The 26638-nt window shown below is 46.0% G+C and overlaps 1 protein-coding gene across 2 annotated transcripts in view; it reads left to right on the forward strand.

Annotated features, from left to right (window-relative positions):
• LOC118641841 (microtubule-associated serine/threonine-protein kinase 4-like) overlaps positions 1-26638 on the forward strand; it is a 333781-nt gene that overhangs the window by 296183 nt on the left and 10960 nt on the right. For both annotated transcript variants that reach the window (XM_036279434.1, XM_036279433.1), the window contains 11 exons: positions 450-588; positions 2198-2330; positions 3200-3365; positions 5195-5296; positions 10550-10672; positions 10849-10961; positions 13057-13184; positions 13495-13730; positions 18238-18438; positions 20683-20912; positions 21658-21780. In XM_036279434.1, coding sequence (XP_036135327.1) covers positions 450-588; positions 2198-2330; positions 3200-3365; positions 5195-5296; positions 10550-10672; positions 10849-10961; positions 13057-13184; positions 13495-13730; positions 18238-18438; positions 20683-20912; positions 21658-21780 — 1694 coding nt within the window. The remainder of the gene's footprint in view (positions 1-449; positions 589-2197; positions 2331-3199; positions 3366-5194; positions 5297-10549; positions 10673-10848; positions 10962-13056; positions 13185-13494; positions 13731-18237; positions 18439-20682; positions 20913-21657; positions 21781-26638) is intronic.

The following is a 26638-nucleotide window of genomic DNA, read 5'->3' on the forward strand; positions in this document are numbered from 1 at the left end:
CAGTAACCCTCAGAGGAGTGACACTGTGACTCTGCTGATCCTGCTGATGAGAGAACCTCGGTGACTTTCCCGAGGATCTCACCAGCCTTACCCGTCAGAGGCTGGGGCTGGAACTCGGGCAGCCTGATTCCCGAATCCATGTTTTACACCGGCGTAGTTTAAATGGTCACCGTGCTCCTAAAATTATGCTAGCAGTTTTTCAAATCGCAATTCCACATCAGAGCCAAACCTACTCTCTTCTGAGTACTGCTTCCTGAATAAAAATCTATATTTTCTCCACACCACATCTTCATTAGAAGCACGATTACTTAACACACAGTCTCCACTTCTGAGTGAAATGGCTGAGTCTGTGGGTAAGGGCCACTCTGCGGTCCAAACTGCTGCTCTTCAGTCCTGGTGGATTACCTGCTGGTAGTGTGCCTGCTCAGGCTGTCCCTTGTGTTTCACAGGGGGCGACTGTGCTACCTTAATGAAGAACATGGGCCCTCTCCCTGTTGATATGGCCAGGATGTACTTTGCTGAGACAGTCCTGGCCTTGGAATATCTGCATAATTATGGAATTGTCCACAGGGATTTGAAACCAGATAAGTATGTACACTGATGAAACATGTTTTTTTGTTTGGTTGTTGTTACACAATATAAAAATGTTCTTAGGTCTATAAAACTATTTTCTTTTAACACTGTTTTGCACATTTAAAAATCCTCCCATAATATGTCTGAATGAGTTAACAATGTATATGGTAATCCTTTAAAGGCTGTGAGGCTTATAATTATAGCTTATAGGAAACAGATGAAAAAGATGCTTTTAAAGCCAAGGTTAGTTAATTTTTTTCAGCAGCTTTATTCTATAAACTTTTGAATAGCTACACAGACTGCTACTAGTTTTCTGGATGGTTTCTGCATTTGGTACCATATTAGGTAACCCTTTTCTACTGAAAGATGATACACTTGATATTATATTCTATTTTATTCATAATTTAATTTAAAATTTAAAAAATCTATCTAGAGTTTATTATGGTATCTGATTTGAGATACAGATAGACTGTTTTTCTCCAAATGACTAGTTATTCATCTTGACATCATTTGTTAAATGTTTCATGCTTTTCCACTACTTTAAAAAGCCTCTAAATGTGTTATATGTTAATATGTATAGCTTTTATGCGTGCAGAATATCATATGATAAATTTAATTCATGCTCATTCCAGAAAATTTGGAAAGTGCATAAAAACATGGAGAAAAACATTTTTCTTTAAATATTTTTGGTAATGTACAACATTACTGAGCAAAAACAACTAATAGAATTTTAGCATATTTCCTTTCAGTAGTTTTTTACCCCCAACTCCACTATTCCTTTAATTTTCAATTATTAAAATGTTGATTTTTTTCAATCTCCTAAAATGAAAAAATATTTAAATATATTGCCTAGCTAGTGTGGCTCAGTGGATTGAGCATCTTCCCATGAACTGAGAGGTCCCAGTTCGATTCCTGGTCAGAGCACATGCCTGCGTTTTGAGCCTGATCCCCAGTAGGGGGCGTGCAGGAGACAGCCAATCCATGTATCTCTCTCACATTGATGTTTCTATCTCTCTGTCCCTTCTTCTCTCTCTTGAAAAAAAAAAGTCAATAAAAACATATTTTAAAAAAATATATATGTAAACTCATAAAGCTGTCATATGAGTATTGCGTGTATAAGAAATGTAGGTTTTGTGCTTAATGAGTATAAATTTAAATTCAAGCCAGAAGTTGAAATCTGAAACAATAATACATTTTCCTGTCCACGTTCCTTATCTTACATCTCACTTGAGTCACAGATGGGTTGCTTATCTTAGTTCCTGATGTGTGACATGGCATATTATGGGTACCCCTTTCTCTTCTGTTTTCTTTTTCTGCAAATAGATGTCAGGGTTCTGACTTAAGCTTTCTAAGCATATCAGGTTGTAGATAATAATAGATGTGGCTGCCCCAACAAAGACTCGCTGGGCCTACTCTCTGGCCCTCCCTTGTGAATTACACTCAGCTGCCAGGCACAAGTATTTGACATCTTCGGTGACTTGATCTCTTCCCAGGCTGGGTTTTTAATAAGGTTGACACGTATATACTAAATAGTCTTACAGTTCACAAGAGGAGAGAGAGCACTGAAAAAAAAAAAGAGCTTCAAAGTGAGTGTTGTAATAATATATGTCCTTCTGCTTCATAGTTTGCTGGTCACCTCCATGGGGCACATAAAACTGACAGATTTCGGATTATCCAAGGTGGGACTGATGAGCATGACTACCAATCTTTATGAGGGTCATATTGAGAAGGATGCTCGAGAGTTCCTAGACAAACAGGTAAGTTTGTATTCTGTTCAGTTCTATAGAGAAATACAAAGGACTCCATTGCCAGTGAATTTCGGAATCAACATCAGTGCTGGGGTTTCGATGTCTGTATAAGCCTCACATTTAATCAAGTGCAAATTGCCTCCATTTTTCTCCCTGAGCCTCTTTGAACTGTCCGTTCCTCCACATTCCTCCCCCAACATTATGGTCTATTAGCAAGACGAACGACCTAATTGTACACAAGTGAGAGTGTGAGAGAGACAAATGGAAAACTGTTTTTGTAAGGAATTCAGGAGTCTCAGTAGAGCACTCGTGAAACTCATGATGCATTGTACAATCACGGGTGCTAAAATCCGAGCCATGGCCCATTTCCCTTTAAGCATGCCTCATTACCATGTGCCCACAATCTGTTCATTGTGAAGTTACTTACGGTAAACACATCTCAACTGTCATGGTTTTATAAAGTAACCGGGATGTGAATATATTTTGGCCATATATATGCTAAAACTATCTCCAAGAGTGACAGATTTAAAAAAAAAAAAAAAGACATGATTTAAAATGTAAGGATTACAAATGTTTTTAATATTGTAAAATAGGTAAAACTACCAAACAGGGTCACATGATTGATTTGAAACCACACATTACAAATAGTTTGACATTAGAGTAGAATTTTAAACTTCTCTTCTTTGGTACTTAAATGATTTATTGCCTTTGGTATTAGGGATACTGACTGATAATTGCTGTCGATAAGTGCTTTGTCCATGTGGTTCCATGTGGCTGAGCAGGTGCACTCTGGGCAAAATAATTGATGTTTAGCCCTCTTGTTCATTTCAATTTATGTCCAGTATTCAAATTATTCTAATACTGCAATCCTCTTTCAGGTCTGCGGCACACCTGAGTACATTGCACCAGAGGTGATTCTGAGGCAGGGCTATGGGAAGCCTGTGGACTGGTGGGCCATGGGGATTATCCTCTATGAATTTCTGGTTGGATGTGTGCCATTCTTCGGGGACACTCCAGAAGAGCTGTTTGGACAAGTCATCAGTGGTAAATATCATCAGGCGTTATCTTTACGCTGCCGTGGGGAAGCAGCTATTTAATGTAATGTTATGAAATATCTCCGAATTTACTACAACAATGTTAACCTGTGTCAAACGGTTTAGCCAACAGATTAAAAGAACTCACTCATTCTTTCACATAACTGGGTTTCACAATATCAAGAGAGCAATTTGGGTTGAAAATTGATCCAAGGAAGTTCTGTTAACATGGAATTTGGACATGTACTGGCAATGTAACTGATTTTTATGGTGAGCATTTTCTGCAAAAGAAATTGGTGTGGGACTTGCAAATGAGTTCATTGCCATCCAGTCTTCCTCTCCATAATAGCAAAGTTGCACCAGGGAAGAGAAGGTTAATGTGGGTAACATTTACATAAATGGGAAAAGTGGCTAAAAGCACAATGAAGAAATTAACAAAAGTGTAATAAATCCTAAAACAAATGTCTACCAAATAATAAATAATGAGAATGGGAAGGAAGCAAATTTAATCCACAGATTGTTAATGATTTCATTGGTAGTTGTTATGGTGTAATGTTATTTCTGTAACAGCTGTTCATCTTTCATTTAAAATTCAATAACCTTTAGATCTTAACCTGCAAGCTGACCCCAACTATTATTATGCGGCGTGTGGCAAAACTAAATGATAATTATATAGGCCCTATTACTACCCTACCTGCTGTTTTTATAAATTTTCCCTAAGCATAGATCAAAAAGGGCTCTCTTTCTCAAAGTTTGTCATTCATTACTGACATCTCCATCACCTACCTCTAGTCCATCCTGGACCGTGCTTAGAGGATGCGCAGTGGATATAGGGGGAAATTCATTTTGGAACGCTTTAGCCATAGCATGATTTTCTGTCATTGACTTGGCAAGGCAGGCGTATTTGTAAACTTTAACAAAGTAGATTTGTGAGTTGCCTGCAGTGAATAACCCTTTTATACAATATCTGAGCTGTTTATGGATTTATAACTAGGCTATTTTCTGATATACCAAGGCCTGAATGGCAAGAGGAATCAACTGTTTAATTAACACAAGCAGCAAATGCTGGCTTTGTTCTCTATGCCTTACGGCTCAGATGCATATTCATGTTTTATTTTCCAAATCAGATTTAAACTGCAGCAGAGGAAGCTAGAGGCAGGCACACACAGAAATAACTCATGTTTTTATTGCATTTCTATACACACAAGCATGCAACCTCTCTTCAGGCAAACGCCTTTAGAATGTAGAACATAGTCTAATACGTATGACAGATTTTAAATACTTCCATTACTGTGACTACTTTGGATTTTTTTCTTCTTCTTCTTCAGTATTAGCATTTTGACCTTTCCTTTGTCTCTGGAAATACTTATTTTTACGAAATTGCCTTTTGCTTCTTGGAGTTGCAGAACTCTGTGGGTGACGGTGGTAGGAGAGAAAGTCGTGCTCAGATGATCCCCGGGTGGGTGACCACCTGAAATGCAGGTGTTTAGAGTTTCTACTCTATTAAGTCCTTTTAATAACTAGAAAGAACAATTTGTTGTGAGCCATTCCACCAAAGAAAAGTGAGTCAAACAGCCAGTGAAAGATACCACCTGTAGAAAAGGTCTCTCCCTGCCTTCTTGACAGCTGTGCTCTTCTCGTCTTGTCAAACGACGCGTCCCCGACGTGCCCGAGCCTAGGGATCAACTGGAGATCCTGTCAAATGCATTTTCTGATTCAGTAGGTCGGGGTGGGGGCTGAAAGTCTGCGTCTCTAACAGAGTCCCAGGGGATGTCTGCACCGTGGGGAGGTGGACCACCATTTCAGCAACAACGTTGAAATAACTTTTCTTCCTTGTAGATGAGATCAACTGGCCGGAGAAGGACGAGGCCCCACCCCCCGATGCCCAGGACCTGATTACCTTGCTTCTCAGGCAGAATCCCCTGGAGAGACTGGGAACAGGTTAGAGCACACGTTTTAATTTTGCTAATAATGCAAGAAATAACGTCTGTGTGGAACACGCAGAGGTTTGCGTTTGTCTTTTTTTTTTTTTCTCGTGAAGGAAACATCTGTTAGTTGCTGTAGAACATGACCACAACACATAATGACAGTATTTTGGATTTTTTTTTTTTTCTGATGTAGAACAGTACATACACTAGGAGCATAGGGTGTTGTTTGTCTTTGTTTTATTGTTCAGGTGATGAGGTTGGTTGTGGTTTTGCCAAGCAGAAATTATTCTTAATTTGTTTCAATGAATAAAATTTCTCTTAAAGAAAACCAGAAGAGTTTAAACTTTTCTGTCCTGAAAAGCATGCATCCTAAATAATTTGGAAACAGAGAATTAGAGTTGTGGAGCTTTATTTGTTTGGAGTTTTTTTAGAAATCTGTATTCCTAGAAGGACTTGACCCGGCATGTTCTCGTCGACGGGCTTTGAAACGGGTTATCAGTTCTTGAACTAATTACTAAAAATGAGTGCCTGGGCTTAAGCTGTGCTGTCCCATCATGGTCATCAGCACCGAGGCCCAAGGAAGAGGATTAAAAATTATTGACTTTCAAGATTAAGGAGATAATAGATTGGTCAGCTGCTGATTATGTTTCTTGACAGTCCTGCGACCAGTTTTCTGTTTCTGTTTCCTCTTTTCCTTTTCTTCCTTAAATTGACTAGACAGAGATTCCAAGCCTGCCACACTATGCGGATTTATATAGAGGAGACTGAGTATTAAATATAAATACATGCACCACACATGCCCGCACGCTGTAGACAGTACTCACAATTTCTATCAGTAAAAATTAGCCCGATAGGTTGTTTATTGAGCTGTTTTATTCTACTCCATTTTAATAGAAATAACAGAAAACATGGGCAAAATTAATCTTTTCCCCCTTTTTTTTCCCAAGACAAAAACCATTTGCAACAGCTCCGAGTAGTTATCGTACATTGTTCTCCACATCTGCCCATCGCTTCACTAGTTGGAGAGTTCTGCTCTCCCGTAAGTGTGGGGTGCTGTGCCTCCGGAGCTCATGCTGAGGCCCTGAAGCCCCAAGGTGAAGGTTTGCTGAGACACAGCAGGACGCCATCCACTCCCATGTCGTCTTTGGCTGCCTTCATGCGGCAGTGGCAAAGTTGAGTTAGTCATGACAGACTGTATGGCCCACAGAGCCTAAAATATTTTCCATTTGGCTCTTTACAGAAAACCATTACAGACTAGAGGGAGAGAATCAGAGTTTAAAATCAGGGCTCAATTGGGAAAACTATGTTGAGTTGACCTTCTTCCTGAAGTCCCGTGTGCCTGTCTTTTTCCGAGGATGGGTGTGCCTTAAAATAGGAAAGGCCAAATCAGTGGAAGGTAAGGGCACAAATGCCTGGATTGAGTTTCAATCTCAACTGTGGCCCTGGCTGGGTAGCTTAGTTGGTTAGAGCATTGTCCTGATACGCCAAGGTTGGGAGTTCGATCCCCGGTCAGGAAGCATGCAAGAATCAACCAATGAATGCATAAACATGTGGGACAACAAATCCCTGTTTTTCTCTCTCTCTCTCTCAATCAGTCAATCAATCAGTAAGAATCATACATCTCAGCTGTGTGACCACAGGCAGGTCATTTCCCTCTCTGGCCGCATGTCCTCCTCTGTGAACTGAGGCCTACAGCAGCACCTCAGGGCCTGCTGCGAGGATAGCAGACCACCACTCTGGCTCTTGGAGCCCAGCCGTGCCGGCATCGTCGTTTTTATTTTCTGCCTGTGTCGTCTGTGCTCCCCCTTTGGACAGAGGCGATGCAGAATGGCGTGGTGCCCCTCCCTCTGCGTGAATGAACTCTTTGAGCACAGCACTTTACATTTCTTCTCTCTGGCTTTCCTCTTCTCTGAAGTGACTAGCAACCTGTTATTTCCCGCCCCGTGGGACCTGCAGTTGGAGTGGCTTTACGGTTCAAGAGATAAGAGTAGCTGCCGAATCACTGGCATCACGGCTCCGTGAGGGGCAGAGCTTTGCGGAGTGACTTTAACTCACTCGGGCCAAATATGAGAAGCAGTGGCATTTTAAGATCGCCCTGCAACAATACAGTATCTCTTTTTTGGGTCCCAGGGAACTGTTGTCCTAAGTATGACTGAAATTGTGTTAGAATCAGTCCAGCCCTTTCTAAAGAGTCCCCTTCCCTTCAGTGTCCACATGTCAGTTGGGACAGTTTTCCGCCTTAATATTCTGCTTGTTTCCCTCTAAGAATTCTCGGGTTTGATTTCACGACACGGGGCTCCGATGATGGTCAGCACATCCATGCCTATATAGTATATGCTCTGCACACTTTCTCCTTGACTGCAACTTCTGGTCTTTTCAGGGTTGGCAGTTTGAGAAACAAATCTCCTAGCACAAGCTCAAAAGAGACATATGAAAGGCCCCGCCCAAGCTCTTAGCATGGTCAAGAAGTGCTGGCCAGTCGGGCTCAGAGAATGAGGCCGACACTCCCGCAGGCCTGCCATGCTGCGTCCAATGACAGCATCTTGGACTTCATGCATATTTAGTGGACAGAACAATGCACCGTGAAAATGTGTGAATGCGCATTTGCCCGAGAGACTGGAGAGGCTGAGAAAAAGAGTGTGAAGAACATAATGGGTGTTTAAGAAACTTCCATGAAAGGAGAGAAAAACGAAAGAGAGGACATTAGTGCCAAAGCATAACTTGCAATTTGGGAACTTGTTGAACTTGACCTGGACTTTTGAACTTGTAGAGTGCTGAGTGGCAGTCTGGCTCACTGAATTTCACAGCTGCTCAGACGGGACTGACTTCCACCCTGGACCACATGCTTCCACCCTGGACTGGAGGCTGGTGTCCTTTCTCCATTGCCCTGGATCTCAGTTTTCCAGTCTATAAAAGGGGCATGTTCTACACCTCATAGGATTATTTTGAGAACTAAATGCAAAATGTTCACGAAGGTCTCTAGTCCATTAACCTAGTACATAATAGGAGCTCAGGAAGGGATTGGTTTTGCGTCTCTACCAGGCGAATTCGTCTGAGTTGACACGTGTGTGAGCCCCATGTTCAGTGATCTGCGTTTGGCCCACAGTGCCATCACCCGTATTGTACCATCAGCTCAGCCAGAAATCACTTCCCGCTGGTGTATTATTTTCGTAGTTTTGTACCCCAGTCCCCGAAAGTACATGAGAAACAGATATAGTGACCGGCAACCTTTCCCCAACCTTGGCTCTGGGCAACCTTTCCTCGGTGGGGCGGGGCACAGAGGCGGAGGTGGGATGTGTGAGCGATCGGCAGTCGGCTGTGGCTCCCCAGGGAGGACCCGTTTGTCGGGTGCTCTTACCAACGTGTGTTCCAAAGGGTGGCGGGCAGGGGAGTGGACAAGCGGACACTCTGCATGTGTTTGGAAGTGCTATTTGAGCCTTGGCTCTGGGGAACGGGGCATTTCTGGGGAAAGCTGAGTGACCCCGGCTAGCAGAGCAGCCACGTGGTGTGGCCGGGGAGCAGCTGAGATGACGGCCCTGCACCGGTGCCGGGAGAACAGCCGCAGGAACTGGCTGTTCGGCTCAGTTCCCCAGGACTGGCAGTTGTGAATCCATCTGCAAATCCATACAAGACGGGTGGGTAGGATCTGAACGAAAACATGCCTCCCCCGATAGGACGTGTGTCTTGTGGTCCAGAGGATGGACGAGGGTGTTTTTAGAAAGATCTCGCTCAGCCCTCTGCACCTTACTCACAGGGCATCATGGTACAGAAGGTTCTGATGCTTATGCTCAGTTTCCCCACCCAGAAGTGGAATTGATAATGCCTGCTGGGTTACTTCCAGTGATGTAGCAAAGAAAACACAGTGCCTCCAGTACCCAGTGCCGTGCTTGTCAGCCCTCGGATTGCAGCTGTGGCTGTCGTCATCAGCATCGGCCTCAGCACTTGCTGTGAACACGGGGAGGCCTGCGTGGGATCCTGGATAAAGATTCTAATCAAATGCTTTGTGAAGAAGAACCTACTTCCCCGTAATTGGGGTGTTTTCCCCCCCTTGGCTCTTTTCTCTCCGCTCCGTTGTTTCCGGAACACTGGTTTTCCCCGGCTGGGCTTAGAGCTCTGACCTGCACTGTGTGCTCGAGGGGACTGCTGGGGACAGAGCCACGTTTGGACCACACAGACAGCTCCCCACTCCAGGATCCACGCCTGTTTCTCACTCGGCTTGCATTTCTCCTTTGATTCCCTTTGTGGCCCACTGAGGACAGGAGAAGCATGGGTGGCAGGTGCAGTCAAGAGGCATTTGCATCACACCTAAGGGGCATCTCCTGGCAGGGAGGCTGACTAGACCCTGGTATTAGACCCGGGAGAAATCTCTTCCTAGTGGGTTTTCAGGGTTGATTCTGCCTTATCTCCCTTACAGAGAGAGAGAGAGAGAGAAAGAGAGAGAAGAGAGAGAGAGAGAGAGAGAGAGAGAGAGAGAGAGAGAGAGAGAAGAGCGGTGGCCTGCTTCTCACACTGTAATTTTATGGCATGTGTACCTTCTTTTCTTCACACGACACATAGTATAATATTGATGGGTCCTGCCCTTCAAAATCACTCTTTAAAATTATAAACTGAATTTAAAACATTATTACACTGAAATTATACTATCGTGCTGAGTTGGCAAAAAGAAGCCTAAAAGTTAGGAATTGTGATTGATTTCTATTCCATGTGTTATAAATCTGTTATAAATCTATCAAACGGGTTTCCAGTTTCTTAGTTAAGAATCTGTAATACACAGAATCTAATATCTACCTATGTTAACGAGCAATCCAATAAAATTGAATGCTAACTATTATACACTATTTAGGAAAAATTTATCTTTATTAACCCAACCTCCAGGGGAAATATTGCTGTGAACACATTCTGCACCTTGTTAGAATTTCTCTGGGTTTGTAATGAGCAGTGTGCTTGGGGCCAAGGTGCGTCCACGTCTCAGCTTCAGCATAATGTGATTTTAAGTGGCCACATCATTAACCTTTGAAAAGTGGAAGAAGCCCTGGAAAAATTAACAATGAAGAACCGTGACATAGCAACTGCTTTCAGCAAAATCAGCTGATAAATTATGGGGGAAATTTGGGGGTGTTTGGTTGTAGAATGAAAAAGTAAGATTTCCATGACTTTTTACTTCTCTCCACGTTTATTTTTTTTCGGTTCTTAAAAACAATTGTTTACCTTTACTTGGAGGAGAGTTTAACACTCTCCTGTCCATCCTTCTCCCCTCCCGCCCCAGGCGGTGCCTACGAGGTCAAACAGCATCAGTTCTTCCGCTCTTTGGACTGGAACAGTTTGCTGAGACAGAAGGCGGAGTTTATCCCCCAGCTGGAATCCGAGGACGACACCAGTTACTTTGACAGTACGTGCGTTATCCGACATAAAACCCTGCGGGGAGTCACCTTCCCTGGTCTGAGAGCCTCCCAGTCTGGAACCGAGGCGCTCTTAAGCGTAGTGTTGCCTTGGTACAGAAACGAATAAGTGAAATGCTGACATTAAAAGCCGGCATTCTGAGTAATTGCAAACGTTTCTCTGTAGCTCGGTCAGAGAAGTATCACCACATGGAGACTGAGGAAGAAGATGACACGAACGACGAAGACTTCAACGTGGAAATAAGGCAGTTCTCCTCATGCTCACATCGGTTCTCCAAGGTAAGGGAGGCACAGCATGAACGTGCAGGGTCTCAGGGCCCCTGCCACTGTTCAGATAGCGGTGCCCCTACCCACTGGACACCACTGTACAAACCACCTACAGTATTTAGGAGCTTGGGGTCTCCTATACTTAAAATTCCTTTTTGTTTAGCAAAGATGATCCCACCATCTGGATAATCCAGAGGCCCTACCTGCCAGGAGTCTATTTCTCTGTTTCAAACTCCACAGATCCATATCATTTTTTTCTTGGAGGCACAGACTTGCCAATCTGTAGTCATATCTTTAACGTGCATGATAGCCACGTGCATGCTGCCTTCGCCTTGCGTGCCCTGGGGTGGCTCGCTGCCAGGCTGGGGGGGGCCCCTTCGTTGCTTCATGTCCTGCTGGCGATCATTGGGCTGCACGTGTGCGAAGCTGTCTCCCAGTGTTACCTGGATTACAACTCAAAGAGAAGGCTTAGTCCTTGACACGAGTTAAGACTCTTGGGGATGGTTGATTGTGGACTGAGTCCGGTACCCAATAATAGAAAATGTAAGTTATGTTAAAGAGACAGTAGGAAGTGAAGCTGGGATTCTGGAAATGGTAGAAGATAATAAAATCGATGTTTGAGAAACATGCTGCTTTTTTACTGGTAGTGGTAAGATTAAAACAAGCCATCAAAACAAAGAAACCTCTCATTTCCGAGACAGGGCCGCAGGGCCCTGGGAAAACGGGAGAGGGCCTAGAAGGCACCTCCCTCCCTCTCCTATCTCTGGCAGCCGTGTGTTTGCCGTGGCGTTTCACACGAATGCTATTTAGCTTTTCTGTAGCATTTAGCAATTTTAGTGTTGTGTACCTTTTTCTAAGTGGCTACTAAGAATGCATCTGCGGACTGGCCAGCAAGCCCCCCCTGTCTATAGGAAGAACAGAGAGGTGGCCATTTCCCTGGAGGCCGTGGCGGCCGCTGTGCCCCGGAGCCAGGACCCAGCATTGATGTTAGGAGTGCTGCCGCTCCCCTGCGCTGGCTCTCTGGCCCACCGAAGCCGCTCCTGAGCTCTATTTCCTTCCTACTGTCTTGTTTCCTTCAGACACTGCCCTCCAAACCCAGGGGATACAGGCCTCTGAGCGCCATTCCCGTGAGAGCAGCAGACGGCTCAGCTGGGCAGTAGGAAGTACCTCCTGGCCGGGCTCTCAGCTGCCTAGTTTACCTTCCATCTTCCCTGTGAGACAACAGGGGCCTCTGGTTTGCCTAAGCTCTGATCCCTTCCATTTTATTTATTTTTTTAATCCTCACCCAGGAATATTTTTACATTTATCTTCAGACAGAGTGGGTGGGGGGGAGGAGAGAGAACCATGGATGTGAGAGAGACACATCGACTGGTTGCCACCCGAACGACTCCAGCCAGGGCCGGGGACGAACTGCAGCCGAGGTACGTGCCCTTGGCCGGAATTGAACCCAGGACTCTCTCGTCCACAGGCTGATGCACTAACTGCCGAGCCAAACTGGCCAGGGCAGCTCTGATCCCTTCTAGAAATCCCAGTACTAACATATGAAGCTGTCTGTCTGTGCATGTCATTTATAAGCCAAACAAATACCTCTGATTCACAACCAAATATAGACTGCGTCCTGCCCCCCTACACACACACACACACACACACACACACCCCTGAAACAGGTAATTTATTCTTCTCTTTGCACTCAATTCCAATTCATTTCTCTCTTTCCCACCCCCAACTGGTGGCCATGAAATCTTTTTCTCTGATTTTCTTTTTCTGATTGACTTCATGGTTAAAAAGCAATCTAAGGTGTGCATTGATCCCCAGACCTAAAAACCCCAATGTATCTATGGATTTCGTTTGCAGATACTAAGTTCATTATGAGATGTGGTGAGAGAGCGATGAATTCATAGCTCCCCACTCCAAAAGAAAAAGAAAATTATACATTGACCATCTCAGGACTCGAGCAAATGGCATTGGAAAGTACCTTCTGGATGGATGCACAGTCCCGTTTCATACTTGAGTCATCCTCTCAGGTTTTTCTCCTGAGATTTGGGTATTTTTTTCTGACAAACTCTTTCAAGAAGAGATTAACAAGCACCGATGATTTGCCTTCCAGGTTTTCAGCAGTATAGATCGAATGACTCAGAATTCAGGAGAAGAGAAGGAAGACCCTGGAGACAAAACCAAAAGCACAACTTTGCCATCCACGGAAACATTAAGCTGGAGTTCAGAATATTCTGAAATGTATGTGAAATGCCTGTTAAGAAAAATAAGCAACAGCTACTAGAGCCGTGCTTCTTAAACCTGAGCACGCAGCAGTCACCTGGGGGGCCTGTGGAAGCACAGGATGCGCGTAGGTCTGGGCGGGGCTGAGACCGTGACCCTCTAGCGAGTTCCCAGGTGCTGCCGGTCTCCAGACCGCAGGAAGGACCTGCACTGGGCGTGTCTTGGTTGGGCTCATCTAAGTGCCATTTTCCCTGGTTTCTTACAAATTCACCTTGAACGGTTTCTTGGTGTGTACATATACATGACTTTGTTTTTGTTTTTAATTAAGGCAACAGTTATCCACATCCAACTCTTCAGATACTGAAAGCAACAGACATAAACTCACTTCCGGCCTGCTTCCCAAACTGGCTATTTCAACAGAGGCAGAACAAGATGAAGCCACTCCCTGCCCCGGAGACCCCCGTGAGGAGCCAGAAAAGCCAGCCCTTCCTCCTGCTGAGTGTGCTCAGGAGGAGCCTGAGGTCACCACCCCGGCCAGCACCATCAGCAGCTCCACCCTGTCAGGTAAGCCCTGGGGCTGCCTGCCGTCCCCCCTTATCCCAGAAGTGACTACAGCGTTGAGTCCTGAGGCTGCCTAGACTGGTGTGTGGGGGGTGTTTATGCTCCTAGACTCCAGCTTCTTGGGCTTGGGGTGAGCTCCTAAGAACAGAGGTCAAATGGCTCAGACCCTCCGAGGGCATGGCCAAGGGGCAAACCATCCTCCCTTCAGCTCGACCCGAGAGCCCGCCTCGGCTCCCACAGCTGTTTCAGTGGGTCCTGTGGTGACAGCACAGAAGGGAGCAGTTCTCTGTTGATGCAAAGGCACTGCGTAGGGGGTGGCATCTAACTCCAAGTTAGGAGCAAGGGACAATATCAAATAGTCAAATGGTCAACATTACCCTAAAAACGTCTTGCATCACCTGTAAGGTACAGCAAAAGCCAGGTCACCCTTGTGTTGAAATAGGTGGTTGAGATGGAGCTGGTTTCTGAGAAGGGGCCAAGCCCAGTAGTTAGCTCTGCACACTGGACTGAGCGAGTGCGGCAGGGTCCCTGCAGCCGGGAGACTCACCAGGCTTTACCCCTCTGGGACTGGAAGGGGCAGGGAGTCAGAAACACCAACACCATTCAAGTTAGTATTTTATGTGCACAGCAAATGGCTCTGCAGACAGAAGTTACTTTCCCGGTCTTGTAACTGGAGAAAGAAACTCCTGAGGCAACTTGGACTGTTTGGGAGGCAGTCAGGGGGCTTGGGCCTTTTCTGTGGAAACACCTTATAATGTGCCTTTCGTGGGAAGGAGCCTTCCTGACCACAGGAACAGTGTCTTCATGGGCTGTTTTAAAACGCATAATGTATCGTAGATACTTACTGGCCCTTAAAAATGGAGGTGTCCTCATTAGATGATCACTTTCACTTCCCTCCGAGCAAGCCCTTAAGGTGCATTTGAAATACGATTTGGTTTTATAAGTTTTATGTACAGCAAATCCTTCCACAGAGCAATGTGCACTTATGCTTTTTAAAAAATAAAGCATGGATATGGCTTAGGGTTGCTATAATAAATGTTTCCATTAAGCCATATTCAATATGTTATATTGTTAACCATGAATGATTCCAAGATTTTTCATCAACACTTTTTTAAGTTAGCCGAATAATCACAGTGTAGTTTTTTTTATAACAAATTATTTTAAGAAAACAAATTTCAAAGGCTGGGTTTATTTTTGCTTCATTAAAAAGTTTGACTTGGGGTGGTGAGCACACAATATAATATACAGATGATGTGTTATAGAATTGTACACCTGAAACCTATACAATTTTATTAACCAGTGTTATTCCAATTAATTCAATAAAAAAGTTTAAAAAGCCTAGTTGGTGTGGCTCAGTGGTTGAGCGTCGACCCATGCACCAAGAGGTCGCCAGTTCGATTCCCAGTCAGGGCACATGCCCAGGTTGTGAGCCAGATCCCCAGTGGCGGGCATGCAGGAGGCGGCCAGTTGATGTTCTCTCTCATCAATGTTTCTATATCTCTCTCTCGCTTTCTCTCTCTCTAAAATCAATAAAGAAAAAAAAATTTTTTTTTAAGTTTGATTCTTTAGAGGAGCTTCACATGTACTTATAGTTTATCATGGGGGAAGTAATGTTGGGTTTTTTCCTTTTCTCTCTTCAACTCATTTCTGTTTCCATTGGGACAGCTCCACTCTCCTAACTCTGTACAGGCGAGAGAAGAGCCGCGTGTTACTCGTGTAGAAACAACACAGTGATTAATCTAGGGTCCCTGACCATTTTTAGTTCAACTTGGCAATCAAATCAAATCAAATGTAGCCATCTCAATATTTTCTGTTTCCAGTTACTGAGGTCTCTATCTGTTTCTTAGTTTATTTCCTTACTCTGAATAGAATATATTGACCTCCATTTAAAACTCATTCTTAACATGGTGAATTGTTGATGGCCTCTTAGTCTCTTCAGCCTACTCACTATCAGAAAGGTAGGAGGTGAAGGGAGGGGAATGGTGTCTAAGCATTTGATAGATGACTTTCATAATTAAAAAATAAATCTGCCTAGGTCCTACCGTGCATTTTGATTAATAGATCCAAACCTCCTTTCTCTCTGGCTCCCCCATACACTCACTGAAAATAATCAAAGACCTCGGGGGCTGCGCAGAATGCAGAGAGGAACCGGTTTGCTCGCAGCCAAGGGTAATTAGGGAATCCGAACGCCGTGACTGCATGAAAATTAAACTTGTTGATTTTTATGTTGCTCCACCGTCAAAAAGAAAGAACCCTTGACATTTCTAGAACGTTAGGGTGACATTATCCACCGTTGGCAGGAAAGAAGCACGTGCCATGTACGGAGCTGAGATGCGGTGGTGGAGGGAGGGAGGGAGGGTGGAGGAGAACACGGGGTATTCACGCCGGCATTGAGGGAAGCACAGCTTTCAGCCGTTTCTCTTTCCATGACTACACTGTATTCGAGTGAGGGAGAGAAAGTCGTGAAGCCTTAAGCATCGTGCTCAATGGCACCCAATACACTGTCACTTCCGAGAGAGTCGGCTTTGTGTTGGCTGCTCGTCAGTGGTCGTACCCAAACCGAATAGAAAGGGGAAGAGAGCGTGGAGCGTCCCCAGAAGTGAGCATGAGGCTTTGAGATGAGGTTTTTGATTGGGGAAGCAGTTTTTATTAAGCCCTGCAGCAAGGGGTTTTGTTATTTAGAATGAATGGAATAGATATACTATTCGGTGAGGGTGAGTTTGGCATGAGGAGAGGGTGTTGGTATTTGCCTTGAGATTGCCTTCCTCTGTGGGTCAGACGGGTGCCACACGGAAGTCCGTGAAGCTTCTGTACCCACAGCACAGTGGATGGCCATGAGCCGAGCTGTGCCCAAGCCCACTCTCCCAAACCACAGGCGTCCCTTCGTTTGGACCCCTAGAGGCTGCGCCCCCGCCTGTGAACTGGGGCCAAACTTTGTGCATTCGAGTCGTGCATCAATAGCCATGTGACAGAAATGTTAAGTCTAATTAAACCTAACTCTTTCCAAGGCAAAGAATGTCATATGGTCAGCACTTTAAAATGAGCTGGCTGGCCATTCAAAAGATCATTTATAATGGTATTAAATTCTCTGTATGGATTATATATCTTAAGGTGATGATAGTACAGATGATTTATTAAAGCACAGGCTTATAATATAGCATTTAGAAGTAAGAATGAAATAAGCATTTATTTTTCTGAAAGGACAAAGATATATTATCAGTGATTTTAAAAAGAACAAAATAAAACACAGATGGCCTGAGGAAGGCAGAGTCAGAAGCCCAAAGGGGTGGCCATCCTGCCTCTCTCGGGTCCTCGACGTGCTGCTGTGCTCAGGAACGTCCCTCTGGACTGTGCAGTCGCCAGGCCGAGCTCCCCGGTTCTCCATCTCTGCCTCCTCCCTGGGCTCATATTCTCCGATGATCCTCTGCCGAAGGAAGTTCTCAGTTTTTAAACTAAAAATAACTCCTCCAGTGTACATTTAAGGTTAATAACATTAAAAAGAATCATGAGTGGCTTAGAGGGGAAGGGATCCTCTTCCCAGGGGTCCAGGGACTTCAGGGCAGATGAGCATGTAGCACACTGTTAGACTGAAAGCCAGGAAGATGGAGAGAGCCACCGAGGAATGAGCGGTACTGGCCTTTGTCTCGTCCCGTGAAGGGTACAAGCAGCTTAGAGTGAAAGGTGTGAGAAGTCCAAGGAGACACGTTGGGTACTTTTCTGTGTGTTACTTACCTAAGCCTAGTGAGGGTGTGTGCCAGGTGACACAGACTTAAGTCTCTGTGAAGGGATTAAATGGTGTCCATGAATCAAAAGTCGTTATCAATAGCATTCCCGGTGATGACCATGGTTACAGAGGATGGGGTACAGTAGACGAGTTCTTAAGGTGATGTTTGCTTTATTGCATGGTGGAGTGGGGCGAGGGCTGTCTCTGTAAGGGTTGTGAAATACAGATTCTAGAAGGTAATGATTCTAGTCAGAAAGAGTCATTGATTGAAAATTAGCAGGTGTGCCCTGGCCGGTTTGGCTCAGCGGGTAGAGCGTTGGCCCACGGACCAGAGAGTCCCGGTTTCGGTTCCTGCGAAGGCCATGTACCTCGGTTGCAGTTTGCCTCCGGCCCTGGTTGGGGTCATGAGGGTGGCAGCCACTCGATGTGTCTCCCTCACATTAATGTTTCTCTCTCACTTTCTCCCTCTCTCCCTCCCGCTCTATTTGAAGATAAAAGTAAAAATGTCCTCGGGTGAGGATAAAAAAAATTAAAAAAAAAAGAAAATTAGCAGGTGTAGTATACAAGTAGAGTGAAACCTGAATGGACACCTCTTCATCCTTCCTCCTCCTCGTCACCTTCCTCAAACCAGTGTGCGTTTCTGACGTTTGCTGACACCGTCCAGATCAAGAGCATCGTGGGAGTATGTTTCCTAGTGTCCGTCCTTCCTTCTCTCTCTTTTCCCCTTCCTCCACCTCTCCTGTCCCAGATTTTCCTGAATGTGTTTATCCCTTCTTCTTTGTGCAGTTGGCAGTTTTTCAGAGCACTTGGATCAGATAAATGGACGCAGCGAGGGTGTGGACAGTGCAGATAATTCCTCAAAGCCATCCAGTGAACCCACTTCTCACGTGGCTCGGCAACGCTTAGAAAGCACAGAAAAAAGGAAAATCTCGGGGAAAGTCACAAAGTCCCTTTCTGCCAGTGCCCTGTCCCTCATGATCCCAGGAGGTAGAGCGACATCTACTCGCATGATATTGTGTGACTTTGCATGTGGCTCCCCCTTCCCCAGGTTGGAATCCTGACTGGGTACGAGATTGCTTGAAGCAAGAAGGAGAGGTCCCAGCCCCGCTCTCTGGAGCGCCCCCTGCGGGACCCCCGAGCTCCCAGAGCGCGCGTGTGCCTTGTTTCTTGTTTCTTTCTGCATGAGGGGAGGAGGCAGCTTTTCTTCCCACAAAGCCTTATTTCTTTTACTTCTTTTCTCGTCCTTCCAGGTTAAGTGATAAATTTCCCTCATGAATAATTTTTCTTCCCTACACTGTGTATCATTTATATACTTTACAGAGGAGTTTACAGCATCTGTGTTAGAAAGCTAAGTATAGTTTTTCTCATCTAATTAGTGAGGAACTTGACACAGAAAACGTAAGTTTTTATTTCTGGGATGCAGAGATCACAGGCAGCCACGGGCATGGTGTGTTTTCCCAGCCCTGTCTGTTGAGCTATGCTTCCTCCTGCTGGTAGTCAAATCATTTTCGGCCCTATATTAGAAAACGGCTTAATTATGGTCTCGTCAAATTGCAGTATTTTTCCACAACCTGGTTTGCCTCCAGTACTCACGAAGTCTGTAGTAACCCCACTGGCAGAGATGCAATGGGCACCCCAGTGGTGGCTGTGGCTTATATCACTCAAGTGCAGCGAAAGAGTGGAAGGGGTAATTGAATTCTATTGCAAATGGCTTGTGTTTGGAGGAACCCAGGCCACGTGTACAAGGGATGGTTCTCATTTTTGAAATTTCAAATTTGTGCAGAAAGGACATGAACAGATGTTCATTTGGGGGTAGCGCCCACTCTCTCATAGTCTGTTTTCTGAGGAGCATCCCAGTCAGCACCATAAAGCTAACCCTGTCTCCCTGGCTTCAGGGACTGTTCATACCCGAAGGCAGTGGCCGCATGCACCTGCAGTCCAGTTGGGAAGGTTCGGGGCTGTGGTCCAGCCCACTTCCGACAGCCAGTGAGAAAGCCCATGTCTTGGTGAAATAGGGCGGTCCTTGAACTTGGGGAGATAAGGGGAACCAACATGAGGTGAAGGCTCCAGGGCCCGGTTCGTCAGCAGTCTGGATCTGCATAGCCACCCTGACCTCTTCAGCGGGCATGTTTCGAAGGCCCCGCCCACCCGTGTATGTCTTTCCACCTGGCCTCTTGATGAGCCAGGTGGTAGCCAGCAAAGAGCACCGAGAGGCCCAGGAATCAGGGAGTGAAGGGCATGGAGAGGGATGCATTCAGCTCACTGTGCTGTGGACAGACGTCAGGATGGGAAGGAATGAGGGCCGGGTGCCTTCAGCTCCCCGCGGCCCCGCGGCTGGCTGCCCACCACACTGGCCCGTCTTCAGCTCTGGCGTTCTGTAGCTGGCTCCAGCCGAGCTCACCCGTAGACCTCGGCATCTTTTGTAGATGGTTCTTTTTCTCAAACACATGCACATGATTTCACAAGACCAGTGAAAATCTGTTCAGACTCACATAGCTGGAACATCGGTATGAACTATAAATCAAGAAGTTTGCTTATTAAACAAGGAAAACAGAGCAGAATCAGTGTTTTGGCATATGAACTGAGTTTCTCTCAAAATTTCTCTGTTTCATCTGCATTGTCCTCTCAGAAACCTTGTTAAAAGTGCAGGAAATATAGGAAGAGAATCCCTTGTAGTCATAGTAATAAGGAGTGATTATTTTATAAAGCAGTTGCCATTTCAGCGCTTTCTTGATCCACTTGTTTTAATCCATATCGTCCATGGGTGTTTGCAAAGGACCATGTGAAAGTAGTTTAGGTCCGGCTTTGCAGCCGGAGAATCTTTTACTGTGGTCCATACAGTCTCCTCTGCAGGGTGGACTTGCAGTGTGTGCCCCTGTGAGCTATTTCCTGAATTAAATAAAATGCATTAAATAATATAGCCAGATAGTAGCTAAATTTTGTGTTTGAATTAGCATAGAGAACCAAGAAATTATAACTTTAGTTTATTAAACGAAAGCTAGTTAAAATCGAGACACTTTTAAAGTTTCCTTGACCGGCTTCTGTTTTGACATCCATTCTGCTTGCCAATAGAACTATTTTTATATTCTTTCTTCTTTATTTTTCTGTTAGAAATGGATGCGTTTGTCTCTCGGCCTTGCTCCAGTCCCGGCAGGGCTGCCGTGGTGCGGGCTGGCTGCGTGCATGCTTGTGTGGCAGGAGCAGTTTTGGTGACTGGCTTCTTTGTTGCAGACATGTTTGCTGTTTCTCCACTGGGGAGTCCCATGTCTCCCCACTCCTTGTCCTCGGACCCTTCCTCCTCACGGGATTCCTCTCCCAGCCGGGATTCTTCAGCGGCTTCTGCCAGTCCGCACCAGCCCGTTGTCATCCACAGCTCAGGGAAGAACTATGGGTTCACCATCCGAGCCATCCGGGTGTACGTGGGAGACAGCGACATCTACACCGTGCACCACATTGTTTGGGTAAGACCCCCGGTCTCTCATCCTGGTGACTTTTCATTCCCAGCCAAACTGAGGAGCAGAGAGTTGGCTGAGACAGTTCACAGCAAATATACTTCCTGTTAAGCTGGCACTGGGGACCTGTTCCATCTTCCTTTGGTGTTCTTTCCCTTTCTCTATGTGATACCTTTGAACTTGGCAAAAACTGACCCTTCTCATAGTTCTGTCCAGTTTTGATATTGGATTGTCCACTGTGTACCAAGCTGGTGGAAAGAGACAAAGACAGTCCCTATTTCCATCCTTCTTTTTATTTTTATTTTTTCCTTGGCCTTCTTTTTTAAACAATTTTTTAATTGATTTTTTTAGAGAGAGAAATATCGATGTGAGAGAGATCCATCGATCGGCCGCCGCCTGCACTCCCCCTCCTGGGGATCGAGCCTGGAACCCGGGCATGTGCCCTGACCACTGATTGAACCAGGACCTTTCGGTCTGTGGGACTGTGCCCAGTCCACGGAGCCACAGTAACCGGGCTCCTGGCCTTCTTTTTATAAAAACTACCTTCTCAAATCACCTAAAAAAATTTTAAGGAACCATAGAAATTACCCTGTTTTGGGATGATGACAATAGAAATAGTAACCATGCCGTTTTGATCCCCTCAGAGGAGCTTTGGCTCCTCTGCTAATTAACTCAGAACAGTCTGCCACCCAAACCGTAGGCCTGGGGTTGTCACTTGTTTGTTACAAATCTGCCCTCTCCTCTTGGGCTGCAGAATGTGGAAGAAGGAAGTCCAGCATGCCAGGCGGGACTGAAGGCCGGGGACCTGATCACACACATCAACGGAGAACCCGTGCATGGACTTGTCCACACGGAAGTCATCGAGCTGTTGCTGAAGGTGTGTCTCTTTTATGTCGCAACCACACAGACCAGCCGGTAGCCACTGTACCCGAATTCTAGGATTCTGAACCCAAGTTATAGAGCCCACCTCTGGCACGCCCTACATACACAGCCCCATTCCTGAGGACATATCTATAGTCTCAGGTTTACTGTTCGAGACAAAGGTATGAATTCTCTGGTTTTATATCATGAATATCTGCATAATCACTTCCTAATTTAATTGTGCTTCTTTTCCTAAATTACAAACAATAAATGTTTTCTTTGTTTTCTGTACTTCGCATAGGAAGATCTGGAAGTCCACTACAGGTGACTTTCCTCGGGCACCTTCAGGAGGGCTTATTCTAGACAGTAGAAGACACAGTGGTGTGACTCTCTGGGGTCTGCTCTGAAAGTTCAGTCTGAGAGTTGGACTTCCTCGAAAAGATAGACTTGTGAACATAAACAGGTATACTGTAAGTTATATAAATAGGTGGTAATGGAAGAAGGGGTTCTGGCCATCGCTAGGCCTTTCCCCCCATACACTTGACTTTGAGTAGAGGTCAGTGTCTTTTTGTTTTGGTATGTGCCCCTAGTGGGAACCGAACCCAGGACTCTCTGGTCTGCAGGCCGACGCTCCAACCGCTGAGCCAAACCGGCCAGGATGAGGTCAGCTTCTATTTAAAACATAAGCTGGATAAATCTGTGGGAGGCAGAAGATCTCAGGGAACACGAAAGGAATGGAGGGGGAATCTCACCCGGATCTTCTTAGTTTCGTCGAGGATCTGTTTTGCCACCTGCTGACACTAGAATAGAAAGTTATAGATCCATGTATGGATCCGATGAAAACAAAGATGAATTTGAGTTTGATATGACCTTTTCTCCAGGAACAAAGACTAGTTTTCCAGCAGTTAGAAGTGCAGTGTTCCTAGTGGTAGGATTGTTTTACAGATCAACAGATTTTCAGGTGACCTCTTGCTTCCTGAGCACAGGAAGGGGCTGCCAGACACAGAAGTGTGAGTCAAAGCCTCAGCCAACCTGGGCCTTGGGGAGACAAAGCAGGCACACATGTATGTGTGGGGAGACGAAGCAGGCACACATGTATGTGTGGGGAGACGAAGCAGGCACACATGTATGTGTGGGGAGACGAAGCAGGCACACATGTATGTGTGGGGAGACGAAGCAGGCACACATGCATGTGTGGGGAGACGGAGCAGGCACACGTGTATGTGTGGGGAGACGGAGCAGGCACACGTGTATGTGTGGAGAGACGAAGCAGGCACACATGTATGTGTGGGGAGACGAAGCAGGCACACATGTATGTGTGGGGAGACGAAGCAGGCACACATGTATGTGTGGAGAGACGAAGCAGGCACACGTCATTTAGCCAGCATGCATCAAGACCATTCCTAGAGCGCCGGCCCTGAGGCAGACGCCATAGTAGAAATGATGACCTGGGAACTAGGGTATAGTCTTTACCCTCAAGAAGTTGGAAGATGTGGAAGCAGATAAAATACAACTAACTTGACTATTCAGGGCTGTAGCAGAGGGAGGATTTTATACTTTTGGAGAAAAGTATGAGTGGAAGAGAACTGACACTTAACCGGAACTTAAAGAAAACGAGGAATTTGGGAGGTACTGCAGGGAAGAGGGTGTGCAGAGGCTTTCGAACGTAAGTTCAGTTCAGTGACTTCTTTCCTTCCTTCTCTGTCATTCCCCCGACCCGCACAAGAGATTCTCCTGGAGAGTCCAAGTCCGGCCCAGGTTCTGAGAGCAGTGACTGTGTATGCCCAGGGCCCCAGTGTGAAGGAGCAGATCGTAGAGAAGTTATTGCCATTGATTAATTCACAGCATTAATGAGATCTCAGTGTTGGGCTCAGGCCCTCCCCCTGGGGCCGGATCTGCTGGCGTCCACACTCTCGGGCTCTCCTCCAAGTAGCCAGCGTTCTCACCAGCACAGGCTCTGGATCCCCAGAGAGACAGGGCTGGCTAGCAGGAGGGCACCGCAGAGCGCCGGCCACGCTGGAACCGGCCGTGGGTCATGCACAGCAGACCCCACAGCGGTCCTGCAGCAGATGCAGAAGTGCGGTTAAAGCTCCCCGCGGGCCCCGGCACTGCCAGATCCGGGTCCTCAGTCAAGGCTTGTGCAGCTGCGGTGAGCCATGGGGTTCTCCTTCGCTTGCTGCCAAAGTTATCATGGGAGGAGCTAAGTGCCACTCACCGACTTCGTTGTGTTTCGACTCCCGTGTGGTGTACATGCCTTTCCATTTGGTCCTAAAAGCCTCATGTGCGTGGAGCTAGTTTACATGTTGGCAGTATGGCCACTGAGCAGAAACATGCCGCGTCTGGTCCTTACTGGATACAGTCTCAGTCACCTTTTGTCTCTGAATGGTCTTTGTCCAGCCGGATGGATCAGCTCCCTCTGAGGAAGTATACGAGAAATGGGAGGCAGAGACGGATTGCTGAGGTTGAGACCCCGTAGCTGCGGAAGTCCCCTGAGATGACCTCAGAACTTCCCATGACAAAAGTCAAGGAGAGTCAGAGATGCGTGTGTCTGACTAGCTGCTCTCTCACAGTGTGTGACCCTGTGTCCAAGGGGTGCCCCACTGCTGGCTTGCAGATCAATGCTTTGTAAGAGCTCAGGGAAACATTTTGTGGGGGCAGGGAAGTTTGTCCTTCTGTCTACTGTGTTCAATATATGAGCCTTCCCTGTTGATTGGGGACCACAGAGTAGGCAGGCAGAGTGCTGTCTCTCTACAATGTTCTTTGAGCTTTTCCAGGAGCTCACTTTGACCCTTTGTTTTAGTAACAAGTCTGTGTTTTTATGGGAGAGCCTCTCTTAGTTGTTATCAGTCCTACTCGGTCTTTTCCGTATCTTGCATTAGCAATTAAAGGAAAGTCAAAGGGCCCTGGCCAGGTGGCTCAGTTGGTTGGAATGTCATCCCCTACACCAGATGATTTCAGGTTCGATTCCCAGTCAGGGTACATACAGAAGGCAACTGATCGATGTTTCTCTCTCTCTCTCTCTCTCTCTCTCATCAATAAACATATCCTTGAGTGAAGACTAAAAAACAAAAAAAGAGGCAGGTCAGAGGGATTTCGTCGGTGACGTGTGGCTCTCTTCATGCTGTCATAGCACTGTATCACCTACTGCCCAGCTCCCTCCTCAGCATATCTTTATATCGTTCACCTGTCTGCTCTTAACATCAAGGAGCCAATAATAAACTGAAATATGTATCTGTAGAAAATATGCATTCAGTTTGCTGAGACATAATTGATCCTTTTCATCATTTATTTTATAAACTATTCTAATATGATTCTGGGTCCTAAAACCCCTCTTCCTGCTTCTGTAAAACTGGAATGTACATTTCTCCTACAGGTCTCTGGCGGGGTCTCTTGGCAGCATCACACGATCCCATTGATATCGTCTGGTTACAGAGTGCTTTCATTCCTGCATCTGGTCGCAGTCGCTTGTGTAGACATGTTGTAGGGAGAGCCCAGGACACCCTTCGGGGCCCCGCATGCTCTGTCACAGATCTAAACAGAGATCCTGCCTGTGGTTCATAAGGAAACACTCAAAGGAGTAACCAGTGTAACGAAACAAAGCGGATACAAGGGATTTAATTATCTTCCCAGTGAACTGTGTAATCATGCAGCTTTCTTCCGAATTTACCCAGCAATTGTCTACAGAGTGTAAAGTGACCATTGTCAACACAGGGCTCCTAGGTGCCACCGCTGGAGGGGCAACGGGGTCGTCGCTGTCTCTTGGTGTTCTTGGACGCTGCTTACCCAGTGCTTTATACTTACAAACTACTTCACAAATCTCACGGCCCCTTAGGAAAAGGAGGAAGAGCCAGCACACAGGGTTGCGTGTATGTATTTAGAAATACATGTACACTACTTGTGTCATTTGGACTGTGTACATAGTAAGCCTATCCACATTTGTCTCGTGGCCTCACCACAGTGGCTGGTGGAGGCCACATCGACTCAGCCAGGATACTTTCTTAGGATAGCATTAGTGTAAATCCCCAGTGCAGAAGGGATGCCCTTCAGCTTCACCAGCCCCTTCTTCAAAGTGTTCATTTCCATGAACTCTGGGGAACCTCTGGATCCCAAAGTGGAAGCCATTAAATAGCCTCATTGTCACCACTCTCACATAATTGCTGAGTTCCCAAAAATGTGCAGAGCCTTGCACTAGGTACTATAATGGTCCCACAAAATATGACACATAAGAGTAATAGGAAATAGAGAATGCTTTCTGTGAATAAGCTCAGGGAATCCTCACACCCTGGGAGTTAGGTACAATGAATGTAAATGCCCCCATTTTACAGGTGCAGAGATCAAAGCAGAGAGCAGTTAGCCAAGCAGCCCAAGCTTAGGTGCCAGGAAGGAGCAGAAGAGGCTTTGCACCCTGCAGTGTGGACATAGAGCCTCGCTTTCAAGTACTACACCAGAGTGCCCTCCATTAGGTTCTCCGATCACCTGTAGCTTACCTGATGTTCACCGGGGAAGCAGTGGCGATTCCAGGCTACTATCAACGTGTTAAACATAAGGAACAGACTGTCATATGGCCCAAGTCCTGAAGGAGCGATGCCTTCCACCAGGCTGGACAGGCGTGAGGAGTTGGGGTCGTCTGTGCTGGGCTCTGAGGCTGGCATTCAGTGTGTGGGAAGGGGCAGTACAAAAAGAGTGCGTGAAGACAAGGGCAGGGGAGCTCAGGGTGCCCGTGGGGCATGAGGAAGCCAGTGTGGCTGGAGCCTCGGTTCAGAAAAGGGATGAAGTGTGCAAGGTGGCTGGGGCTGATTGTGCAGGGTGTGATCAAGGCAAGCACACATCTGTGCAGGTAGAGCACCATTCCCCGTGTGCATTTGCAGAGAAAA

This window comes from Molossus molossus, unplaced genomic scaffold (genome assembly GCF_014108415.1).
Source record: "Molossus molossus isolate mMolMol1 unplaced genomic scaffold, mMolMol1.p scaffold_m16_p_3, whole genome shotgun sequence".
Lineage (NCBI taxonomy): Eukaryota > Metazoa > Chordata > Mammalia > Chiroptera > Molossidae > Molossus > Molossus molossus.